The 23,687-nt window shown below is 37.8% G+C and overlaps 1 protein-coding gene across 1 annotated transcript in view; it reads right to left on the minus strand.

Moving 5' to 3' along the window:
* LOC122805304 (transmembrane protease serine 3-like) overlaps positions 1-23,687 on the minus strand; it is a 609,068-nt gene that overhangs the window by 276,864 nt on the left and 308,517 nt on the right. Inside the window, exon 8 of the mRNA XM_044075392.1 lies at positions 11,000-11,169. Coding sequence (XP_043931327.1) covers positions 11,000-11,169 — 170 coding nt within the window. The remainder of the gene's footprint in view (positions 1-10,999; positions 11,170-23,687) is intronic.

Below are 23,687 nucleotides of genomic sequence, written 5' to 3' on the forward strand. Positions count from 1 at the left end.
TGGTAGTGCTGGGGTGCTCTCAGGAGCCTTGAACCAATTTTCAGTTACTGCACAGACGTCGATGTTCTCCATACTGAGGAGTGCATTGAGTGCCTGCATCTTGAGATTTAGACTTCTGGCATTGAGCAGCATTACCCTTAGTTTTTTTTCCATTTTTGTTTTCTAAGGAGGTGGGTTTGTCTTTTGAGCCTTGCCTAAAAAAGGCACTATGGAGGTGGCAAGAGCCTTAGCCAATATCTGGAAGCCCAGTGGTGACAGGTGCAAGCCGTCCCTTGCGGAGCAGCATGGCTTGTCCAACATGTCATCCCAGGCAGACAGACATTGGATCCCCTTAGAATGACACCAGTACTTGAGCCAATTATTAAAGTTGATCATCTTGTCTTTGTATTGTGGCATCATTCTTGGTGAGGGCAGGATGCTGCTCAGGGTCAGGGTCATACCAGACTGGGTTACATAATCAGAGAGCTCCTCTATGTCTCTTTTCATGTAGTCCAGGGAGGTATGTCTCAGGTCATTCACGCCAGCATGGACAATGATGGAGTCATATTTGTACTTGCTTTGGAGTGACCTGAGTGCATGTGTTATGTGGCGGATCCTAGCTCCCAATAGGCAGCTCACAGTCACCCTCTCCTTGTTCAGCCTGGTAAGCGGGACATCAGTGTGTCTGACTATAGAGTCACTTATTACTAGTGTATCAGGCATGGTGTTTGGCCTAAAGGGCTATGATTGATTGACACACTGATTTATTGAAGTATGTGTTGCATGTGTTTTGTTTTGAGGTGGTGGATTTTTGGATGTCTGCTTTGGGAGCCTCTGTTTTGTTAAGTTTTTTATTAGAGCCTCCGAGTATGTCTTTGTGTTTTTATGTGTTTGTTTTGCAGTTGTGATAGGTCTATGTGGGACTGGGTTTGTTGTGTCTGTGGTTACCATCTCCTCCTGTCTGGTCATGCCAGCCCTGAGTTGAGAGAGTTCAGCCTCCAGTTTGGCTATATAGTTGCATCTCTCACATTTGTGTTTGTTGGGAGGAGAAGAGGGTTGTCTGTGTAAATGAGACAATTGTAGCATTGTCTCAAGATACCCAGATTAACCAGCTGAACTGGAGAGGACGTCAGTAATCTACCACTTGACATGCTAGAATAGTATAAGAGAGTGCTGTGCCTTTAAGGGAAGTGGATATTCACAGGGGTGGTAGGTGGATGTAGTGCTTACTTAGTACGAGAGTGCTTACTTAGTAGAGAAGTTTTGAGAACAAGTGCTAGGCTTATAATATAGCGAGTAGTCTGATTATACTAAGAGTAGAGCTTCCTTAAGGGAAAATTTGAAGAGCAGACTTGGCGGAGCCAGAAGAAGTTTAACCTTGTTTAACCGGTGCTGCGCTATGCGCACAACTGTGCAAAGCCATGTAAATGCAGATTTTAAACAGGGATTTTCAAAAGAGCTAGAAATGGTCCAAAACAACCAATTACTACAGTTCTTGTGCTGAGGTCACTTCCTACAGGGACAGGTAGGCTGCTCAAGGCTCCCCACTCCCACTGGTGAGCAAAGAAACTTCCTTCTATCCAAGTAAGGTAATGGACAACACAGGAACTACACCACAGCCCAGAATACAGCAATGCCTGTAAACTGGTCTAAACTAGTCGAGGAGAGGCAGGAAAACAAGGATTATTTTTTGTTTTTTTGTTTTTAGATAGAAACACACAGAAAATGCAGAAACAGTAATAAATCAGTTACACAGGCTAGCACACTTTATTGGGCAGCCTCAACAGTTAAATTAAACAAACAAACAAACAAACATTCAATCAAATTCGACTAAAAAGTAACTTTAAGTGCAGATTTTAAAATAATGCAGCAAACAGCTAAAAAAACAGTTTAAGCTTGTTTAGGGTAAGCTAGAGACGCTATTTCAAGTTAAAAAGCAGCAAAGATACTTAAATCCAGAAAGTAGTTGCTTTTCTGAGTTCTCTGTAGCTAGGACCACTCTGCAGGACCACGAGGAGCTTGTCTGAGTAGTATAGCCAGAAAAAAACGCCCAGAGGCAGATTTTAAACAGGGAATTTCAAAAGAGCTAGAAATGGTCCAAAACAACAAATTACTACAGCTCTTGTGCTGAGGTCACTTCCTACAGGGGCAGGTAGGCTGCTCAAGGCTCCCCACTCCCACTGGTGAGCAAAGAAACTTTCTTCTATCCAAGTAAGGTAATGGACAACACAGGGACTACACCACAGCCCAGAATACAGCAATGCCTGTAAACTGGTCTAAACTATTCGAGGAGAGGCGGGAAAACAAGGATTTTTTTTTTGTTTTTTTGTTTTTAGATAGAAACACACAGAAAATGCAGAAACAGTAATAAATCAGTTACACAGCCTAGCACACTTTAGTGGGCAGACAAAACAGTTAAATTAAACAAACAAACAAACAAACTTCCGATCAAATTTGACTATAAAGTAACTTTAAGTGCAGATTTTAAAATAATGCAGCAAACAGATAAAAAAAAACAGTTTAAGCGTGTTTAGGGTAAGCTAGAGAAGCTATTTCAAGTAAAAAAGCAGCAAAGATACTTAAATCCAGAAAGTAGTCACTTTTCTGAGTTCTCTGTAGCTAGGACCACTCTGCAGGACCACGAGGGGCTTGTCTGAGTTATGCCTATCAAATATGGAGACAGTGAGAATCAAGGCCTCACCCACTGGACTGTCATCACTGTCCCCTTACTCCACTGGCAGCTGGAGTGCTTGACATCATCTCCTATGCACCATGAGGGAGAGCAGCCTCTACATCTGGTGTAGGCATACATCAATGGTGCAGTGCATGACCCTACACACCAACCCTGGCATCCCCCAATGGGTGCTGAATTCATCACCTCTGCCACTGCTCCTGGGGGGGTACCATTGCACCAGTTGCCTGGGCAGTACTATGTGAGGGTACAGGTAGTGCAGCAGCAGGAGAGGGAGTACTGCCATGTTGGCTCCCAGACATGCTGGGAATCGGTGCTGTTGCCAGTGGAGTCGGGGCAGGCTGATCCACTGGGGCTGGCCTACCTCACTGTGCTGTGTAGACTTTAGTGATTTGGTAGAGATGTGTGACATGGAGACATTTTGATGTCACATAATATAAAATAAAAAAAGAGAGATAAGGGGTGGGATGAGAGAAAAAAGAGATAAAATTAGTACCTTCATGTGTGACATACAGTGCATTAACACAATTATACAACTATTTTATCTGAAGCATTACAATTAAGTATACATCCTAACAAATATACAGTATAACTACAGATTGCTGATGGTAATCCTTGAAAAGTACATATATTGCTCATATGCGTGTTCCAGTTATACAGATACAATTATCAGCAGGCCATTTATGCCACTTGTATAGAGTTTTAATTTAATGTTAAATATTATTAAAGAAATGCAGTACTGTATAGTTGTGACTCTTGGTATTTGAACCCAGAACCTCTGACTACAGTTTTATATTTGACTCCTACAGTTGGTTTTTGCTACAGACTAATGTAATGCATGCAATACTTGCTGTTACAGTTAGGATATGCATACTCAATTTGCTAGAAGTGTATAGAAAAAACAAACATCTATCTTTAACTTCTAAGGCTACAATAATACATCTGTGCTACATAGATACTACTTGCTTCTCTCAGTCTCTCCAACTGAGCAGAGTGAGCCTGTCTGTTGAACTCTATGTCAGCATTAGCTGGGGAAAGAAAAGAAAATAACGGAATAGCATTATGTATACCAGTCTTGCCTACATTTAGCTTTCTAAGTATTACAAATAATCTCTTAGTATCATACTTACACATCTGTGGGATGTCTTCAGTCTCAAATTCATTCAACCAACATTTGAGGTAACCCTTTTGCATTTATGTAAGTCATTAAAATGATGCCTACACTATCCTCCAGTGTCCAGGATGAGTAGCACTGGATACAGCCTGAGATAAACTACTCAATGTCTTAGATTTATACTGGGACCCAGAATAGTCCCTCTCCAGAAGCCTTTGGCTGTGGTGCTTTACCAGGAGTCCAATAAATATCCTGAACTCCTGGACAGCTGACCTTGGTGCTCTAAACTTGACAACTTCCCCAATGGAAACTGATGCTTTCCCACCAATTCCAGTTATTGCATTTACTGTTAATGCACAAACCCGAGCAATGATGCTAACCGTGTTTTTATGATGTTAACTGGAGAGCTGCAGTGTTAAGCAGTGATGATATAGATACTTGAAACAGGAATGTTAATCTGACAGTTGACCTTAGTTTGAGGGGTGTCTGCTGCTGTAGCTTAGAAATATATATTGAAAATTGGAAAGCAACACTTAGGTGAGAAGTTTGCAGACATGCACTGGAGGCATACATATCCTGACCTGATACATTTGTTTTTGGCTTTATACACTGATACAATTGATTTTTAAAGTGTGGGATTCAAACTTTGGTATAAGGGAACAAAACATTTCCATAGCATCAATTTTCCAACTTTGTTATAGAAGACGTGCTGCTCAGACATAGTCAGGAAGCATTCATAAATACATCTGACAGTTTGAGGTGTTACACATGTATGTGTGTGATCTGACAAGGTTCTTGTATATACATCCAGTTGTGTATGTCTTATGTAATTGCGGAGGCCATGCAAGTCCAGGTAGCAGTATTATACTCACATAACTATAGTAGACAGTAGACCTCCAGTCATACATCTGAAAACACAATAAGGGTATATTACCTCTCATACATATAATTCATATCAGCTCCACTATCTAAAGTGTCATAAGTGAGAGTGAATATAATGGGAAGTGGAACAACAGTAAACATGTCTGGAATATCCTCTATTAGAACCCAGGACCATATGTATGGCAGTCCTACACTTATACCTGTTGCCACAAAAATGTTGAAATAACACTTGTCTATTTTTCAGTTCATTGATATTAACTGCACTGTCACAATAGTAAAAAGTTGCACACCCTGTACTAAAACCCAGGACCATATGTACTCCAGCCCTACACTTATACCTGCTGCCACAGGACTAGTTACATGATAATTCCATAACATCTAACTAATTTTTAAATCCTCTGAGTTACCTACCGCTCAACACTGCTTAATGTGTTTGAGAGGTGCCCAACAGAATTGAGTACATCCATTTTCAATTATTGGCTGTCTGCAGGTGTTCTATGACAGCAGGTGATGGGGAATCCTGATAACTACCACGCAATGCTGCTAAGTGCCATTGCGAGATAGAAAGAAAAAAATCACAACGATGTATTGTTTTTGACCTTTGCACTTTTACAGACTCCCGGTCTACAGGTATTCTGCAGGTGTTCTGTCTGCTTCTTGTGTGGACCACTAGTCCAGTTTGCACACTGCTAAGTGTCACACAAGCCAGATAAGCACAGACAAATCTGAAATTATTTTTCTCCATTTCCCTTGTTTGTGCTAAGCCATGCACTGAACAAACACTAGCATTAAAAAATAAAAAATAAATAAAAAAATAAAAGGGAAAAGTACCTGAAATGAAGAAAAGCAATCTATGAAATAAACACTACAAAATGTTGGTAAATAAACATGAAATATTTCTAGAAGGTTCTGGATCTGAACTCTCACTCCAATAAGACTTCAGAACACAGTAAGGGTACCTTATCCCTCTTTGCCACACAAACAGCTTTGCTGCAGGGGAACCAAAATCATTCTGCATACAACCAACTGCAACATCCACAGTAGTATCAAACCATATACTTGTATTAATTTTGGATGTAATGCACAAAGTAATCACACAAACATTTATAACTATTGCTTGAAAAATGCAGCTCTGTCTTACCTCTCTGTGTTTGTTGCACATTCTTGTCTTATCTAACCAGTAATCTGAGACATGCATTCTGTAAGGCATTCAATATCCTTGTCCTTAAAATGCGTGGGAATATTACATGACAATAAAGTACAGTTTTCAACAAATGAAGGAAAAGTTGGATGTTAATGAACAGAACCTGTGAATTGTGTGGTGCTTACTTACATTTCCAAGCTTGATAAAATGACTTCTATACCCTTTGTAACTCTAACATGACACATCCACTAGAGGTAGGGCAGTTTACTTTGCTGTTGTGTTTTCCTTCTCCCTACCAGTAATCATTCACAGTTGCAATCCATTAAAAACAAACACTGAGGGAGTGCCTGCACTATGTTTACAACTGATACATGGAACAAGCATTTGGGATTCAGCAATTCTAATGAGTTCATACCTCATCTGCATATTCACCATGCTGACAGCCTTGAATCTACACATACAAAGGCAACCATGTAGCTAGAAAACCTGAAGGTGAGGAGACTTGTTCATGTGGAAATCAGAGATCCCAGAAGAGGCTATTATTTTAGGATATATCTGCACAGAAGACTACTGAACTTGAGAAGGTATACTAGCATTTTTAATGTATATACTGTAGATGCTGAAATGTCATTAAGAAAAATCTCTTTCATGTATGTATATATATATATATATATATATATATTACCTGGCAAATGCTGCTGTTATCTGTATGCATTACATAGAAGCATACTGATGGCATGGGCATGTTTGTCAGGGCATTTTACAGGCATGCATGATTGGCAAAAACTTAAAATGGGAATTTTCTGTGTTAAATCCTTACACATGTTTCAGGGACAGTTAATTTGATAGCACTTTTAGCATCTACCACCAATGGAGCCCTTATTCGATATGCAGACAATTCAACCATCATCTACTCAGCCAACTCTATTTCTGAACACCAACTCAAAACACAAAAAGCCTTCTCCATCACTGAATCCTGGATGTTTAATAACCACCTGCCCTTGAACCCAAATAAATCTAAAATTATGCTTTTCGCCCTTAAAAAATCTACCCTATTGGACAAAGCCATGTTCAATATCTATTCCCAAAACAAAGTGCAAATAGAAATTGTCAGCCATACAAAACTTCTAGGAGACTCTATGGATGAACATCTAAAATTCAATATCCACCTACAACAAAACATCTAAGAAACTCATCAGAAACTTGCAATGCTCTACAGGCACAACCAATACCTTAGCCCCTCTACCAGACAAGCCCTTGCCTCCACTTACCTACTACCTTCTCTAATGTATGGCACCAATCTACTTACCAACCTTCAAACCACCATAAAAGCCAGTATCGAAACATGCCATAATAAGATTACAAAATTTCCAACAAATTCCAAAATCTTCTCCCATCACTGTATGGCTCTTCACTCCCTTAAATGGCTGGAACTTCCAAACTACCTCAACTAATACTACTGTTCACGAACTTATCTTTAAGCCCTCTGATTGTCCCACCCTTAGTTCTATCTTCACCTTCTACTTCCCAAACAGGCCCCTTAGATCTGAGTGTCAGCAACTTCTTCTGGTTCATAAGCCAAACCAACCTCCTGGCCAACTTCTCTTCTCTTACTCTATAGCCAAAAATTGGAATGCTCTCCCATTAGTCATTAGAACAACCCAAAATTCTGCCAACTTCAAAACTTCTCTACACACATACCTATATTCCATCTGGTACTACAAATGCACTCAACCTCCTTGAGATCCTAGCTCCAATGATACATTTTCTCACTACTGTGTTTACCTAAACATCCATAGCATTCATAAGCATGTCAAGACTAATGCACTTGCTTGTCATTTCCTTAGTAAAGGGCACAATAAGTTTTGTTTTAGAGTTTTGCATATTGTTGTACCCCATATCAGGGGTGATGATATTTATAATGAAGTGGAAAGAATTGAAATTAAATAGATTATAGCCCTGCAGGCACATAGGAAACTAGGACTGAACAGTACTGTCCCTTTAAAACCTGTTCTTAAGGGGAGGTGGATGCAATGGTTTTAATTGGACTATTTTAATTATTTTTATTATGTAATAGTTTTTCTGTTTATTGAATGTTTTAGCTTTTATTTGCATGGTCTGAAGAAGTGGGAACCCCACAAATGTGCTTAATGTTACTAAAGTTTGCTGTGTTTTTCTTTCTACTGCCTTGTTGGTTGGCCTTATTTCTTTTTGATTTATATATTTCCATTGTACTCTTTCCAATTTACTTATGTATTTTTTCTTATGAAGTTTCTATAATGTTATTGTATAATATAGTTTGGGACTGATGTAACTTACAAACCAATGGTTTCCTCATTTCTGATTTCCCAACCTTTATAAATCCTTTTATACAACCTATAGTTCTATAATGGTCATTAAATAATTGGTTGATATGATTAGAAAAGCTCTAAGCTGCCTCTACCCATATACCCAGGTCCTTATATGAATCTACAGTTTCAGTCATCGTGTGCTGTATTAAATATTCATGCTTAAATCTATGTCTCCCAGATCTCATATGCTGAGTTTTTTATGTATTTCTCAGCATCTTATTCTCCTATGCCAAATGACCAATTTAGTCAAATTCTATTGGAGATATGACCTTTCTGTAATGCAGGCATTCATTTTATCCATTTTCAAGTCATCTGCATACAGATTGGTGAAAATTTAAGATGAAAAAGATTAATCTGAAAGATATGACCTAAACAAGTACGGGCCTGCAACAGAGACCTGTAACCCAGAATTTCACCTATCTAATTGCTCTATGATACTTTCCAAAACCTATTTGTTAGCCATGTAGCTATCCATCTTAAGATGATTACAGCTACACCTATCTGCAGTAATTTATTGGTCAGTATTTAATGTATGACCCAATCAAAAGTTGAAGTTAAGTTAATATAAATTACACCACAGCACAATTTGTCATTTATAGCCACTGCTGTATTGTTATAGAACATGTAGTCTGCTATTAATTTTATCTGCCTTGGTTTAGATTTCAATTTCCAGAATTATCAAGCAGCAATTTAATCTTTATAACCATATGATCACTGCACATCAGTAGTGGTACAACCTGAAATGAAGTAACAGTCACTTCATTAAGAAAACAAACAATGTCTAGTCTGTTCTGTTCCCTGGTATTTTTTTTTTTACAGTCTGAAACAATTGTTCCGGAACATACATTGTAAATAATTTCTGGTAAATTTAAGCCACTATTATTTTCCCTGCCTGCGTTTCATTCAAGAAATGGGTGAATTTTTGCGGTCATCAGCACTTGGTGGTCCATACACTTCAGCAATTATCTGTTCCAGGAGTTTAATAGTCACAGTAACACAATCTGCAGTGTTGGTGTTATAACAGCATGTAATAATCACAGGACTCATAACAATCTTTAATCCTACTCGTAACACCTGTACCCGATTCTTTGTGAGTATGTCCATTACTGTAAAAACATTTATATCCCAGCATAACTGGTTTCCGGTCATTGCTCCTCAACCTTGTTTCACAAACAATAACCACATCAGTCTTGTGAGAATGTGGCACATTTTCAATAAAAAAAATTATTACTAATGCTCCTAGCATTACAGACCAGCAAAGATAAATAAAATGTTACTCTTTGTGAAATGTTAAATTTCTGACCTGACAAAAATCTTGTCTTGTATTACTGTTACATATCTGCTGCAAAAATGATCTTCCCCCGTCGTGGCAAGTGCATGCCATCCTCTCTAAATAGATATGTGCCTAAAAATTAGGCTTGGATGCTCTACACATTTATACTTTTTTAAAATGGGCCATTTTTCATATAGGTATTTACACAAAAATCTTTTCCACAGACCTGACTCTTCTTTCTATGTGTAATTTGTAAAACATGTGTCATAATGGTCCCCCTTCACAAGATTGAATTACTGAAAGCTCGAAACTCATAAGATCGAGTTCAAAATCTCAAGTTTCAGTAACTCGAAATTGTGAACGGGAAGTGTAAAAAATTAGATTAAGGGTTTTACTTACCTTTTTGTAGGGGGCTGGGTACCCCTGTACTGTTCCTTCCTTAATGTGCAGGTGTCATGACCGCACTTCAGTGGAGGAATGGAAAGTGTCCCATTTTGTGCTTATGCATATAGAGTGTAATGGTACATTTCCATCTTCTTTGCTGTGGTGCGATCTCGGAGTTGGTATATTTAAGTAGGGTGGGTGTAGGGGGTGCAGGGGGGCACAGCCCCCCTGCAAAAACATTAGAAAAAGTGTTTTTCTTTCCTTTTGTGCCCCTTCACAATCTCGAGTATATGAATACTCGAGATTTTGGGCTCGGGCTTATGGGTTTTGAGTATTCATATATTCGATCTTGTGAATGGGAACCGTCATAACACCTATACAAACTAAGCTATCTAAGAGGGATGTCAGTTCCCTAATAACATTTCAGAGAGACCTTGAAGATTAGATAATTTGTACCAACATGAATATAAACAGCTCCATACATCCTTACATTAAGGCATTCTAAGATCCTACCCACAGCCTGTATGCTTTCTCCTGGCAAGCTTAACACTATTCAATGTTCAATATCCTTTCTGTAAATGTAAGTATCTTTCCTCTAATAACTGAATCCCCAATGACACCAGCTACATAGACAGATATTAAAGTTAATTACCATGTCTTCAAATTTCAGCATCATTCTGACTAATGGCAAAATAACAGATTAGTATCTTTCCTGCATGCATGGCAACCCCATTCATATCCTTCTGCATGTCCCTTTGAGTTGAGTGCCTAAGGTCATTCACCCCCATGTGCAACACTACCATGTCATAATCATATTTGCTAGGATGGAAGGATCTAATAGTCCTTGTTACACTATGGATCCTGGATGTCACAAGACAACTAACTGTCATCCCATTCTTATCCAGCTTTTTGTGGGTGAGTTTCTTAGTACCTCAGTTTGTACAATATAAGCTGTTGTTTCTGAGCTATTGTAATGTGTGCTCAGTAGTTTTGACTGGCCCTAGAGTAACAGATAATTTCTGGTTTTAGAAGAAAAATTGATAAAACTGGATCACAGTATAAAGCATTATAGTTCTGCTCAATACACATATGCAATTAAAATAAGTAACAAACTAATAACATTAAGACATTACAAGCTGTGGAGGGTGTAATATCAGTGATAATAAAAATGACTAATTACCATTAAAAGTGAGGAGTTTCTTGAGCTTCATTAGGGCTATATCATAGCCATTGGACTGTGATTTATATCGTGGGTTGTATATGATCTTTTCCACAGAATGTGCTAAAACCTGAGTCACTGGCTGATTTACTATACCCAACAGGACAGCCCAAGATGTAACGTCATCAAAACTGTAAAAAAAATATTGCAGAAAAGAAAACCATCAGTATGTTAAAAATCCAAGCATTCTGATTATTACCTGTAACATAAGTTGGAACAACAAGCATCATGGAATAAGGCTTGGCGATGCATTTCTTTGCTTAAAGTGTAATATAGGTTCTTATTCACATAGAACAAGAGATTCTTAACAGTATTTTAGCAATGCAGTAGTGAGATCATCAACAGACCACTGTATCGCAGTTGTTTGTTTCATACTTTTGCATTACAGAATTTCATGTTCATTAAGAATGAGAAATCCTTAATGACCTTGTAGTAAGTACAACTCTAAAGTCATTATAGGTTGGCATGCATTAGAGCAGACCGTTATCAGACTACTGCATTGTAATTCTTTATGTTTATATTTTTATGTAGCATGAAGCTCGGAAGGATTTAGGCAACCTTTATTTCAGTAAAAAGCAGAAAAAAGCAATGATTCTTGTCACACAGTTCTGTGTCTAAAATTAAAAAACTTTCTCTCATGGCCCACTTTATCTCTTCATAATTGTTTTGTAACAGTATTCATTGTGACATTCACACATACCTTTGAAATATTCAGTCAATAACCAGTAAAACGATTGCTTTCTAGTCATGCTTTGAATGGCCAGCCATACATTTAGCTGCAGAATTCTTCACCTTCCCTCAGTTATCCTGCATTTCACAACTGTGGTACTGGAATACATACTGGTATTTTCATCTGCCACATATTTACACAGTTCGCATCTGGCTCATGCCCTTACATCCTCCAAAGCACCTCATTCAGCAGCACCAAATGCAGTTGGATGACACACTTGTGAATAATGGGAAGACATGACTGGTGTAGTTCATTTGCATTAGAGTATACAGCAGAGACACTTTTAACATCTGTGGTGGCTGACCTATAAACATGTGACTTCTTAAACAATTCCTTTTACAGTGTACAATTTTCTTTTCTTTTCTTTTCCTTCATATAATAAAAGAAGAATATTATAAAATGCTTATTTCCAAAATTACAATGTTCATTGCTCTGTTTTACCTACCCTTCACTGGACTGGACTAGGATTGCAGAAGTGAAATCCATGTCAAAGTTCAGTAAGAGAAAAACATACTTAACATACTGCATTCACTTTTTTCTTAGTATATCCGCAGCTTTAACACCTATATTGGTCTTCATCTCATGCTAAACATTCGCAGCTGTTCTACAATATGCCTTTAAAAAATATATCTGTTATATTTTCAACTACAAAAAAGGGAGAGAGAGACAGAGACAGAGAGAGACAGAGAGACAAGATAGGCTTGATAATGATTGCAACGACACTATGATGGATTAGATGCGCCAGTCAGGTGTATGCAAATTACATGACAGTTCTACAATCTAACCCAATAGTTATAACATTTTAAGTGATTGTAGTTTAAGTTGAAATGAAATAACACAAGAGCTGTATCTATAATAAAGCAAAAGAACAAACAAGGAAGTAAAATGAAGTAGAGGGTAAGTAGCAGAAGTGACTTACATATTGTGTTATATCATATCATATCATATCTACAGGCTAATGAAGACAGTCCACAATGCCACATACAGAGCCACACTATAATTTTTTTTATCAAAAATATGATCTAACCTAGGTCTAAACTTTCTGATATTCCTATAGTTTTTAATATTAGCTTGGATACTATCCCTGTAACTAACTACTTTCTGAGATAGCCAATGAATTCATTTGTTTTTTATTTAAGGCTGTAATCAGCCACTCTTTGTTTTACTTGATGTCTGCAGTCAAAAACAGTTTATAAGGGATCTAGCACTGTGGCAGAAAGGAGTGCAACCATTACTGCACACAACCTCCTGTTCATTTAGTGGCATCTGTACTGGTGTGGCCAGGCAGAGGATAAGGAGAGTGAGTGATCAACACTAACCATAGTGGGGGAGGACAGAAAGCCTAGGCACACAGCAGTAGCGATGTTAAGACCCTGATGAGTTCCATACCACAAGTGGAATACTACCAGGTTGGGGAATTGCAAATGGGCCAAAGCATGCATGCACCGTCCTAAGGCAGCTACAGCAAACCTCAGAAGGCTGCCATATGTTGGTGTTGGAGGTTATGGCACACACCCTGACAACAGTGTCTTTGATCTCCTCACTCTCCCAGAATGTGGGTTATGCTGAGCCTGGGATAGGCTAAGGAAGATCAGGTAAACCTATACACAGAGAAGAGGAGAGAAGCTTGTGGTAGTTGATGGTCAGCTATGTAGGGTTAAAAGAATAACAATCAATCAGATAATAATATTGGAAATCTCTGAAAACAAATAACAAACCCTCCTCCTTTCCACTGATATATTTGAAAATGAAAACCTAAATTCTTCAGTCTGTTGTCATAGTCAGACTAGTAAGGTCATATATTCCTTAAAAAAGTGTCTTCACTTTCTTAAGTGGGTATAATTTTATTTAAGTGTTCCATATTCATGTTTAGATCTAATCAGGTTTGAAAAATTGTTCAGCCACAACTTTGGTGTCCTTTGCATGTATAAAATATGTGAAAATAAAAAAAATGTCATTAATATGTTCAGGAAAATGTGAATCTGTCATCCACTAATACACTTGACCTCCCCCGGTATAACTTTCTGTACTTGTTTACTGAAAATATTATATATACATAGAAATCCCTCTATCTGGCCCACTTAATTTCTAAACGTCAGAATCCAAAAATGTCATCCTATCATTATAGTTTTCCCCTTACAAGATCCAGCATCTCTCCCACATCATCTCATCCTCCTCCTTCTGGCCATAAAAATACCTTCTCACTCAAACATGTTCCCACTGCTTACATAAGATTCCTACTCAATAAACTAAAACCATGCTCTCCCTCGGCTGATAATCTAACACCCCACTTCCTAAAGCTTACTGCTAGCTCTATAGCCTTCCCTATTTCCATCCTGATCAACAGATCTATAGAAGAATTTATTATGCCCTCCATCTGAAAAAAAATCTTTACTGTAGCAAATCACAAGGAACGACACTCCACTGACCTCTCTAACAGGCCCATAGCCATCCTTTCTCCCCTCTAAAAACTTCTTGGAAAATGTACAAATAAGCAGCTCCTTGATTATCTTCTTCAGGAAAATCAACTCACTCCTACCCAAAATAGCTTCTGCCCTAACCACAGCACAACAACTGCTTTAATTTCCTTCACACAAACTAGCTCTCATGCCAGAGACAACAACAAACTTGTTTCCTGTCTTTATTTAAACCTCTCCAAAGCCTTTGACACTGTCTGTCTCCCCAAACTCCTTACCAAATTGTCTAATCTTAGTCTGTCTTACTCCTGTCTTAACTGGTTCTCCAGCTACCTCTCTAACAGCAGTCCGTCAGATGGCTCTCCTCTTTCTCTTCATTACTACCCGTCAATACACATGTACTGCAGGGTTCCATTCTCACATCTCTGCTATTTAATATCTTCACAAATTGTCTGCACACTTTCTGCTCTCACTCCTCTCTCATTCTATATGCAGATGATTTAACTATCATCTCCATTTCAGATGATCTCCTTCACCTCCACACTTTAATCCAAAAGTCCTTCAACTCTGTCAAAACCTGGTTAACTGATAATCAACTAATACTTAATCCCAAGAAAACTAAACTCCTCTTGTTCTTCCCAAAATCTCTTTCTCATCATAAATTTTCATTTACCATCACATCACTTGACAACAGTGTTATTAATGTAGAAACACATACTAAGCTCCTGGGTGCTATCATTGATGATCAACTTAAAGTTAATCTATACATTCATAACTGTATAAAAAAAAAATCACCAAAAACTGGGTCTGTTCTATCAAAAAAAATGTTTTGTAAGTATTTTGTAAGTAAATTGCCTTTAAAGACAAAGCTTTGGTCAAGTGAGTTAGTGTTGAAATATTTAGTGCAGATGTGGCTGGTTGGTGAGGCAGGTCATACTGCTAGGGTATACCTGGCAACCTTGAGTGGCACAGCAAAAAATATGGTTTGCAGGACTTTACAAAAGATTGGTGGATACAGAGGATGTTGAAAAGGCAGGAGAGGACCTGGTCAAGAAGAGGGAATAGTAGGCTACCATTAGGCAAACATATGTTGCCCTTATTGTAAGCAGAATTAGACAAGGTGACATATATTATTATTTGTTGCTCCTGAAAGAACACCTAAAGCGCACATGGATATACACATGTTCCCCACCTGGCTGACCTCCTCCTCCTCCTCCCCTTACTCTTGCCCTCTGACTTCAGCTTCATCACCAAAAGAATGCAACTTCTCTATCTTCCTTCCAGTTCCATCTCTAATTCTAATCCCTTAGTCAATACTCATATGTCACTGCTAGGGCACTCTGTTATCTATCCACTATATTTTACTTTTCTCTTTATACCTCTACTCTTACTTTATACTTAAGCTACTTATGCCTCCTGCTTTTCTTACTTAACCTGTTATCCAATTTCCCATCTCTGTCTCTTCTCCTGCTAATATACTCCCTACTATGTCTAATTTTTGCCCCCTTTGTTGCTATACTTCCTACTATAGCTGACTTGCTCACCACTCAACTGTATAAAGCAAACAAATGCAACCCCTTCTAACAATGTTCACCGTTATGTAATGTCTCAACCTAAAACTGTAAAAGATGTGTACAGTCTATGTAAAATATGTTTAATCTTAAGCTTAAATGCTGTGTTACTAGTCACTGTTAAGTTTGGTACTATCTATGTAAATTTGGATTAAGCTTGAATGCTATGTTACTAGTCAATGTTAAGTTTGGTACTATCTATGTAAATATGGATTAAGCTTGAATGCTATGTTACTAGACAATATTAAGTTTGGTACTATCTATGTAAATATGAATGCTTCTGTATACACCTTATATTTTGCTTAAAATTTAACTGTGGAGCTTTTTTCCCCGGGCCTCTGCTGAAAATGTACATGCATCCAGTCAAACTTTCCCAGCAAACAAGTGTAAAATAAATAAATAATGTGCTGTGGGACACATTTTCAATTTTCATGTATATTGGGAGTTTCACGTAAGTGAGCTGCTGGGTTATTTGAAGTTGGAAGATATCAGAATTACTTCAACACCTGTGCTGATTTGGGTATGATGATCTAAGACTGATCAGATGGGTGAAATAAGTATGTGTTTTAGTCAAGGAGTAGAGTGTATCTATTATGTTAAGTGGCGTGGGCATGAGTTTGGCAAGAGGCTTGTGATAAGTGAATGTAAGGTTTCGTTTTTCATGAAGGGGAACTGCATGGATGCCACTGCATTTGTGGCTTGGGTCAGAAGGGCTTTGACAATGCAGGGAGTGGAAGCAGATGATTATACTACTCACTCTTTCAGAAAAGGAAGGAAATCCAATTTGGCAGAGGAAGCTAGATCCATGGAGGTGATTAAAAGGGTAGGGTGATGGCATTCTAGGACATTTTGGGGTTATATTCAGTATGCTATAAAAGAGAAGTTGTCTATTATGTTTGATATTAATTGTATGTTTTGTTTTAAAGGTAGGAAGCTATTAGTCATGTTGGGTGACTCTTTTATTTCCTGGACATCTAGAAGAGCTGAAGTGAGACATTGTGGTGTTAACTTGGGTCTAGATCTAGCACTATGGCAATTACAGTAGTCTGGTCATCAAGGTATGCTGTGGTTCCAGTTGTTGGCAGCATTGGAAGAGGTAAGACTGCAGTGTGATGGTCCAATGGGGTTGGTGATACATCTTGGAGTTAATGATTTTGGAGTTATACCTAAAAGGTGATTGCTAATTTGTTTAATAAGAAATTATTTAGTGGTTTCTTAGAGATTTCCAGGAGCTAATGTAATTTAATCAGCCGTAATTCCCAGGTTGGTTTGGAGAGGTGTTGATAAGTTTAAGTAGATGAAAGTAACAAGGATATTTCTTAATCAGAGAGTTGGTGGGGTGAGTGGTATTTTAGGGTTTTCTGTTCTGGAGAACTGGGATTTTATAGATCCTGCATGGTTTCCAAGTGGGGGTTAGGAGGGTGGACCAATGGTTAAGATGTTTGCCTTACAAACACAAAGTGCAGGGTTTTAGTCTCACAAGGAATAATTGCCTAGGCTTAAAATGGCTCACAAGGGCAGTTAGCTTAGTACTAACCTATGAACCAAACCAAATAGGATATTTCTTAATCAAAGAGTTGGTGGGGTGAGTGATGTTTTAGGTTTTTCTGTTCTGAAGAACTGGGATTTTGTAGATCCTGCATGGTTTCCAAGTGATGGTGTACATTCTAGCAATATTGGGTTAGTCATTTTTAATATCCAGCTGTCATTTTTTTTCTAGAACACATCTGGGAGATAGTTAAAGGTGGAGGAACACTGAAACAACCTGGTGGGAGAAGTAGGCCCTTAGCAGTTATTCAGGCGTTAAGCCTTTACCCCCCACATACACACACAAACACACAAACCTTTTCCATTCAGTTGGCATTCTCAGTTGGATCAGGTGATATTATGCACAATGAGAAGTATTATTCTGCCTGTTGGAGTAGAATTCTGGTTAGTAAGTGGTAGGACACTGCTAGTATGAGTCTGGTGAATGGTTTAACGTGTTACCTAATTTGAGAAGATGCGTTGTTGAAGTTATTAAAAAGCCTATGATTTAGCTGAGCATTCTATAATATGTCCAAGTTAATTTATTGTGTGACTATGTTTAATGTGTTTTCCATGGTGCTTAACAAAACTGGTCACAAAGTAATGATCATTTCTGATTTGTGTTCCTGGTGGGTGAAAGTTCAATGATAAATGCTGAATATTCTGTTCATTGTTTTATATTCTTAACTGATGAACATGGATATGTGTGTAAAATGCAGTAAAGTTGTACAACCGTGAGTGAATGAGTTTGATATGACTCCCATCAGTCAGTACTAATAATAAGCTTAAAAGAAATTAAAAAAAAATGGTATTTGAAGTCTGTATTAGTTGTTTATTTTGTGTTTTTGTTCTCCCTTAATGGAACTGTGTGATGCAGCACCGTTTCAGATGCTAAGTTTAATGCAGGGAAATAGAGGCTTTTAAAACAAATAATTTTGTTACTTATCATCCTAATGCAAGTAATAAAGCCTGACAGGATGGGAATTATTGGGGAAATAATGGACTGCCCAGTGGTGTTGTGAAGTCCAACAGTATAGGCAGTGGACCGCACCACTCCTGGAAGATCTGTTATCTAACTGCAATAATGCGCTATAACTCCCAACTTGGAGTGCATTATTGCAGTTAGATAATAGCTTTTCTGTTTAATTATGTCATGTCCAACTTATAAAATGATTACATAACCAACAAGTGTTCATATCAACCGATACGTTACTCATTTATGTAGCATAGTGAATTCAGTCAGGAGATTAACACAATTAATGCATTAACCTAATGTCCAACTGCATCACTCAGTCACTTTCTTCCTTCACAGAGCAGAGACTGTGGTCACTACATCTGACATTGATACTGCATGAGTTCTGCTGCAAGGCCCTACACCTACAAGTTTACTGAGAATTTTACCATTTTATAATATAGGCATATTTATCATGAAGAATCTTGTTGTGTATTAACTTTAATCAGTTAAATAAATGCCTGTTATGTGATTAAGTCTCTGTTAAATAGTCCATGCACTCTAAGGACCTCTTATTAAAATGGCCACTGTCCCCTTTTGCTTGCCAGTTATTTAGTCTCTGAAAATGACGACCTGTTTTATTTGCATCATTTTGTTTATTCCTTTATTCTGGCTATAAACTGATTGCTCACATTTATAATTTGGCCAGCAGACTATACACTGCATATGCCAGTTATTTAGTCTCAGGAAATGACAACCTGTTTGATTTGCATCTCTTTGTTAATTGCTTTGTTCTGGCTATAAACATATAATTTGACCTGAGGTTGTGGCCCCCTACCTTACCCTCATTCTCACCCACCCCCTCTTACTCTAATAGAATACTTCCTACATATACGTTGCACTTGTGACTCTTATTCCAAAACTCTCCTCAAATGACATTTCTACTTTTATACATACACTTCTGTTTTTTTGTTTCCTACTTCCCTATCTCCATTTAGTTTTTGACCTCAGTCCCAACTATCGTTCTCCATCCCACACTGGTTTGCACTATATCCATTTATAATCACAGCCCTTCCTAATAGTACCTATCTATTCCACATTGTATCATTTACTTTTCCCAAATAAACCCTAATTTATTCTTATTTTGACTGCATCATTATACCCTAGCTTTCAATATCCCTGTATTTCTTAGATTCCAGAGAAGTTACCAGGACAACCTAACTCTCTTCTTTTATTGAAAATACTTTTCTCCTTACCTATCCTCTTCCAGCTTTCAGAATCCACCATCACCAAATCTCCTACTGTCCTGCAACTGCTTGTTTCCTTCTTCATTGCTATTTCCCCACTACCTGACATCTATAAAGTACAGATTTCTGTACTTAATTATGCTACTCTTCAGCTTATTCTCTATTCTTCTCCCCCTACTGTGCCATTTTTCATCCTACCATGACTAAATAATATCTCTGATCATCTCTCCAACTCTGTCCCAACCACCTATCCATACTTCGTCTTTACAACCTCTCACCTTTATTCCAAATATAGTTTGTTTAACTGGACTTCAACTCAAAGGAATACAAAATTAAGTGCAAGAATGCCCTGAAGAAAACAAAGTATGCATAGTTCCCCAATATAGTAAAATCCTTCTAGGAGGAGATAATCCTGGCCCCACCTATCATAACGAACACAAAGATAATTCTCTGTCACACACTTCTTTAACCCAACAGCAGCCAATCCCCAACCCTGGTGATGTAATTTTTGCTGCATTAATTGTTAGAAGTATAAGAAATAAAACTGCTGAATTACATGCCTGGATTACCCCACATAAACCTGATGTTCTTACTGTAACTGAAACTTGGCTTAAACTCAGCATAAACGACTCAGAAGTTATACCTCCTGGTTATAATGTCATCTGTAATGACTGCATAAAGAGGAATGGTGGTGGTATTGCTTTAATATTTCCCAACAAATACCACAGTTCTTCTTTGAGCAAACCAATACCAAAATTCAGTTCAGTAGAACTTCTTATTGCTTTCTTTAAAATAAACAATTATAAACAAATATGTATTACTGTCCTTTACATCCCTCCTAGTGAAAATACAGCTATACTGGAAGATATCCTACATTGTGTATCCATAACATTTTCACAAAAAAAAAATACTACTAAGTTCACCTTCAAACCTGTGCCCACAGCCTATATAAAATTGCTCTTAAACAAACTTAAACTGTGCTCTTATTCAGCTGATGACCTTCCAAGCGAGTATCTAAAAATAGGAAACAATACCATTGTCTCTCCTGTCTCAATCCTTATAAACAGGTCAGTCCAGGAATCCCACATTCCCTCTCTCTGGAAAATGTCACACATCATCCCTCTGCAGAAAGGAGGAAATTCAACAGACATTAATAACCTTAGACTTATAACAATCATATAGCTCCTCACCAAAATACTTGAAAAATGTATTCAAAAACAATTGCTATACTATCTCCTGCAGGAAGAACTCCTATTCTCTACACAACATGGCTTCCATCCTTCTCATAGTACTAGCACTGCCCTTCTAACCTATATAGATACTGTCAATAAAGCTAGAGATAATGGCAAACTAGTCTCTTCCTTATTTCTAGATTTGTCTAAAGCCTTCAACACAGTTTGTCACAGCAAACATCTACTTCAAATGTCCTCAGTAGGTCTCTCTCAGCCCACCCTTCTATGGTTCAAAAGCTGCCTATCCAATAGGTATCAGTCAGTAAAATGGCACTCCACACTCTCTCCTTACCTGCCAGTTACCACCAGTGCACCACAAGGCTCTATCCTTGGTCCCCTCCGACTTAACATTTTCACCAACACCCACTATGTATCCACACAACAGGCCACCCTAATGCAATGTGTAGATGATTCCACTCTCATTTGCACATCTGACAACATGATACACCTCCAAAACTTCAGACACTGAAACATGGCTTCATAATTCACATCTCACACAACCCAAAGAAGACCAAACTACTACTTTTTTTACCTGAAATCTCTCTCTCATGAAAAAATCAAAATTTAAAGACCTCTCTCTTGATAATATAACCATAGAAGTCACTTCTCATAGCAAATTATTAGGGGTGATAGTAGATGATAATCTTACATTCAACCTGCATGGACAGAATTGCATAAGAAAAACTCATAAAAAATTAGGGATGCTTTACATAGCCAAAAACATTCTCAATGATGCAACTAAAACTACACTTGACACTACTTGCCTCCTCCCCACACTTTCTTTTGGTGCTTTCTTCCTTATTAACCTCTAGACTTCACAAAAATTAAAATCTCAACAATGCTATAACAAAGTTGCTAAATATGCAGCAAATACCCCTTTCAGAACCCACCACTTTATAGCACTGAAAAGCTTAAATTGGTTAGAACTGCCTCATCAACTAACATATGCACAGCTCACCACCTATGAAATTAACCAGCATTCATCTGCCTGTCCAGCACTACAAAACACTCTACATAACTATGTTCCCAGTTGATCACTGCCATCCAGTGTCCAAAAACTCCTGTCTGTCTACAAACCTTTCAAAACTGCAGGGCATTGTCTGTACTTATAAAAGGTTGCTAAGGCCAGAAACTCCTTACCTGTATCTATCAGGTCTATACCCTCCCTCCCATCTTTCAAAACCACTCTGAAAGACTTTCCAGCTAAAATATGGCTCTGTTCTTGCAGAAAACCAAAATAAACTGTATCCCTAAATGTGAACAAGTACCTTTACATTCCTTATACCTCCTTAGACTCCCATTTTCACTTCCTTCCATACTGCTATCAAATTATCTTCCCTGAATTTCTCTCTAACTCTACTATAAGCCTGTTTTTCCTCGCTTCATATTGCAGTTCTTGTTTGCATGAGACTAACGGTACTAACGTATTATCGCAACCAGATTTTCACGATAATGCCGCTTGCTTCCCGCTCTATAAATTTAAAAAGAAATATATGCAGAATCACACTGACAATGTTAACTTCATTTAAAAACATTGTTTAGGTAGGGAAAATATTGTAAAATTTAAGGAATGAGTGCTTGATTCAAGCTATGCTGTTTTCCGACATCCAGTCACTCTAAATACACATTCCATATCCCCAGCAATCTTGACAGCAATAGCAGACAATTTCTCCCCATACAAAAAGTGTAACCCAGCAAGTGAACCACCTACAAGTAAACCAGCAAGTGAACCATCTACAAGTAAACCGTCTGCAAGTATGCTTCCTTAATCAGCAAAAGAAAATCTTCAAAAATATGTTGCTTAAAACATCCGGAAGACACCCACATGAATACTATGCAAAACATCCCGAAAACATTGCAACAATAACTGCTATTCTCACAAAAAAAATCCATTTCTATCAAATCCTAAAAGAATGCTCTTCGCATTACCACCAAAAACCATGTCATTTTATCTTCAACCTACATCATGGAGACTTTTATCCCTTTTTGATTGTTTACATTGTTATTAACTTTAACTTTAATTATTTACTACAGTATTCAAAGACAAACTGCCAAAAGGAGTAGTTCCCACAATACGTCTCCAAAAAATAAATAATGAGAAATAGTCACAAAGAGACACAGACAGCTGTAAAATCCAAAATAAGGCCTTTACTGAGTGCTAAAAACACAAGCGCTTTCACATTTAAGCTTCATCAGGTGTACTCAAGCACTGTTAGAACACACCTTTATACATCCAAGAACATCACATGATACACTATCACATGACTGTGAATATAGAAATATAAAAAATATAAAAAATAAAATATAAAAAATGTATAAAAAACATTTATTCAAATTATACATATATAAAATATCACCTGCGTAAAGGTCTCATTTTAAGTCTAGGTCTCAAAGGGATACACTCATTCAACCCATGTCCCTCGGTACTCCTCAGTCTAGTAATCCAAATTGCCTCCAAATTCTCTGTTTTATTGCATATATCACCAAACCTCAAACTCTCATGAATCAATCCAATCACCCTAAATCTAACAGCATGAGAAACATCTGTATTAAGGACATGCTTAGCTAATGCATTGGTCTTGTTGCCCTTTCTGATGTTATATGAATGTTCCCTAATATGGTCCTTAAGATACCTATCTGTCTTGCCAGCGTAAAACTTCACACAGATACAACAGCAAGCAAGATAAACCACATGCTGACTTTCACAGGTGGCAGAAACCCTAAAATGGAAGTCTCTGTCTTGATCAGAATGATCAAATACCTTATTACTATCAATATACTCACACCAGTTACATCGCCCACAGGGTTTAGTACCATATTGACCAATATCCATCCTGTCCTCCTTAGGGTAACATAACCTCCTCTTGAGTGATTTATCGTTTCTAAAATTAAATCTAGGAACAGGATCGACAAATCTCGCTATGTCATGATCTGTCATCAGAACCTGCCAATGTTTAACAATATCAATGTACT

This window comes from Protopterus annectens, chromosome 6.part1 (assembly GCF_019279795.1).
Source record: "Protopterus annectens isolate FY-2018-M chromosome 6.part1, PAN1.0, whole genome shotgun sequence".
Taxonomy (NCBI): Eukaryota; Metazoa; Chordata; order Ceratodontiformes; family Protopteridae; genus Protopterus; species Protopterus annectens.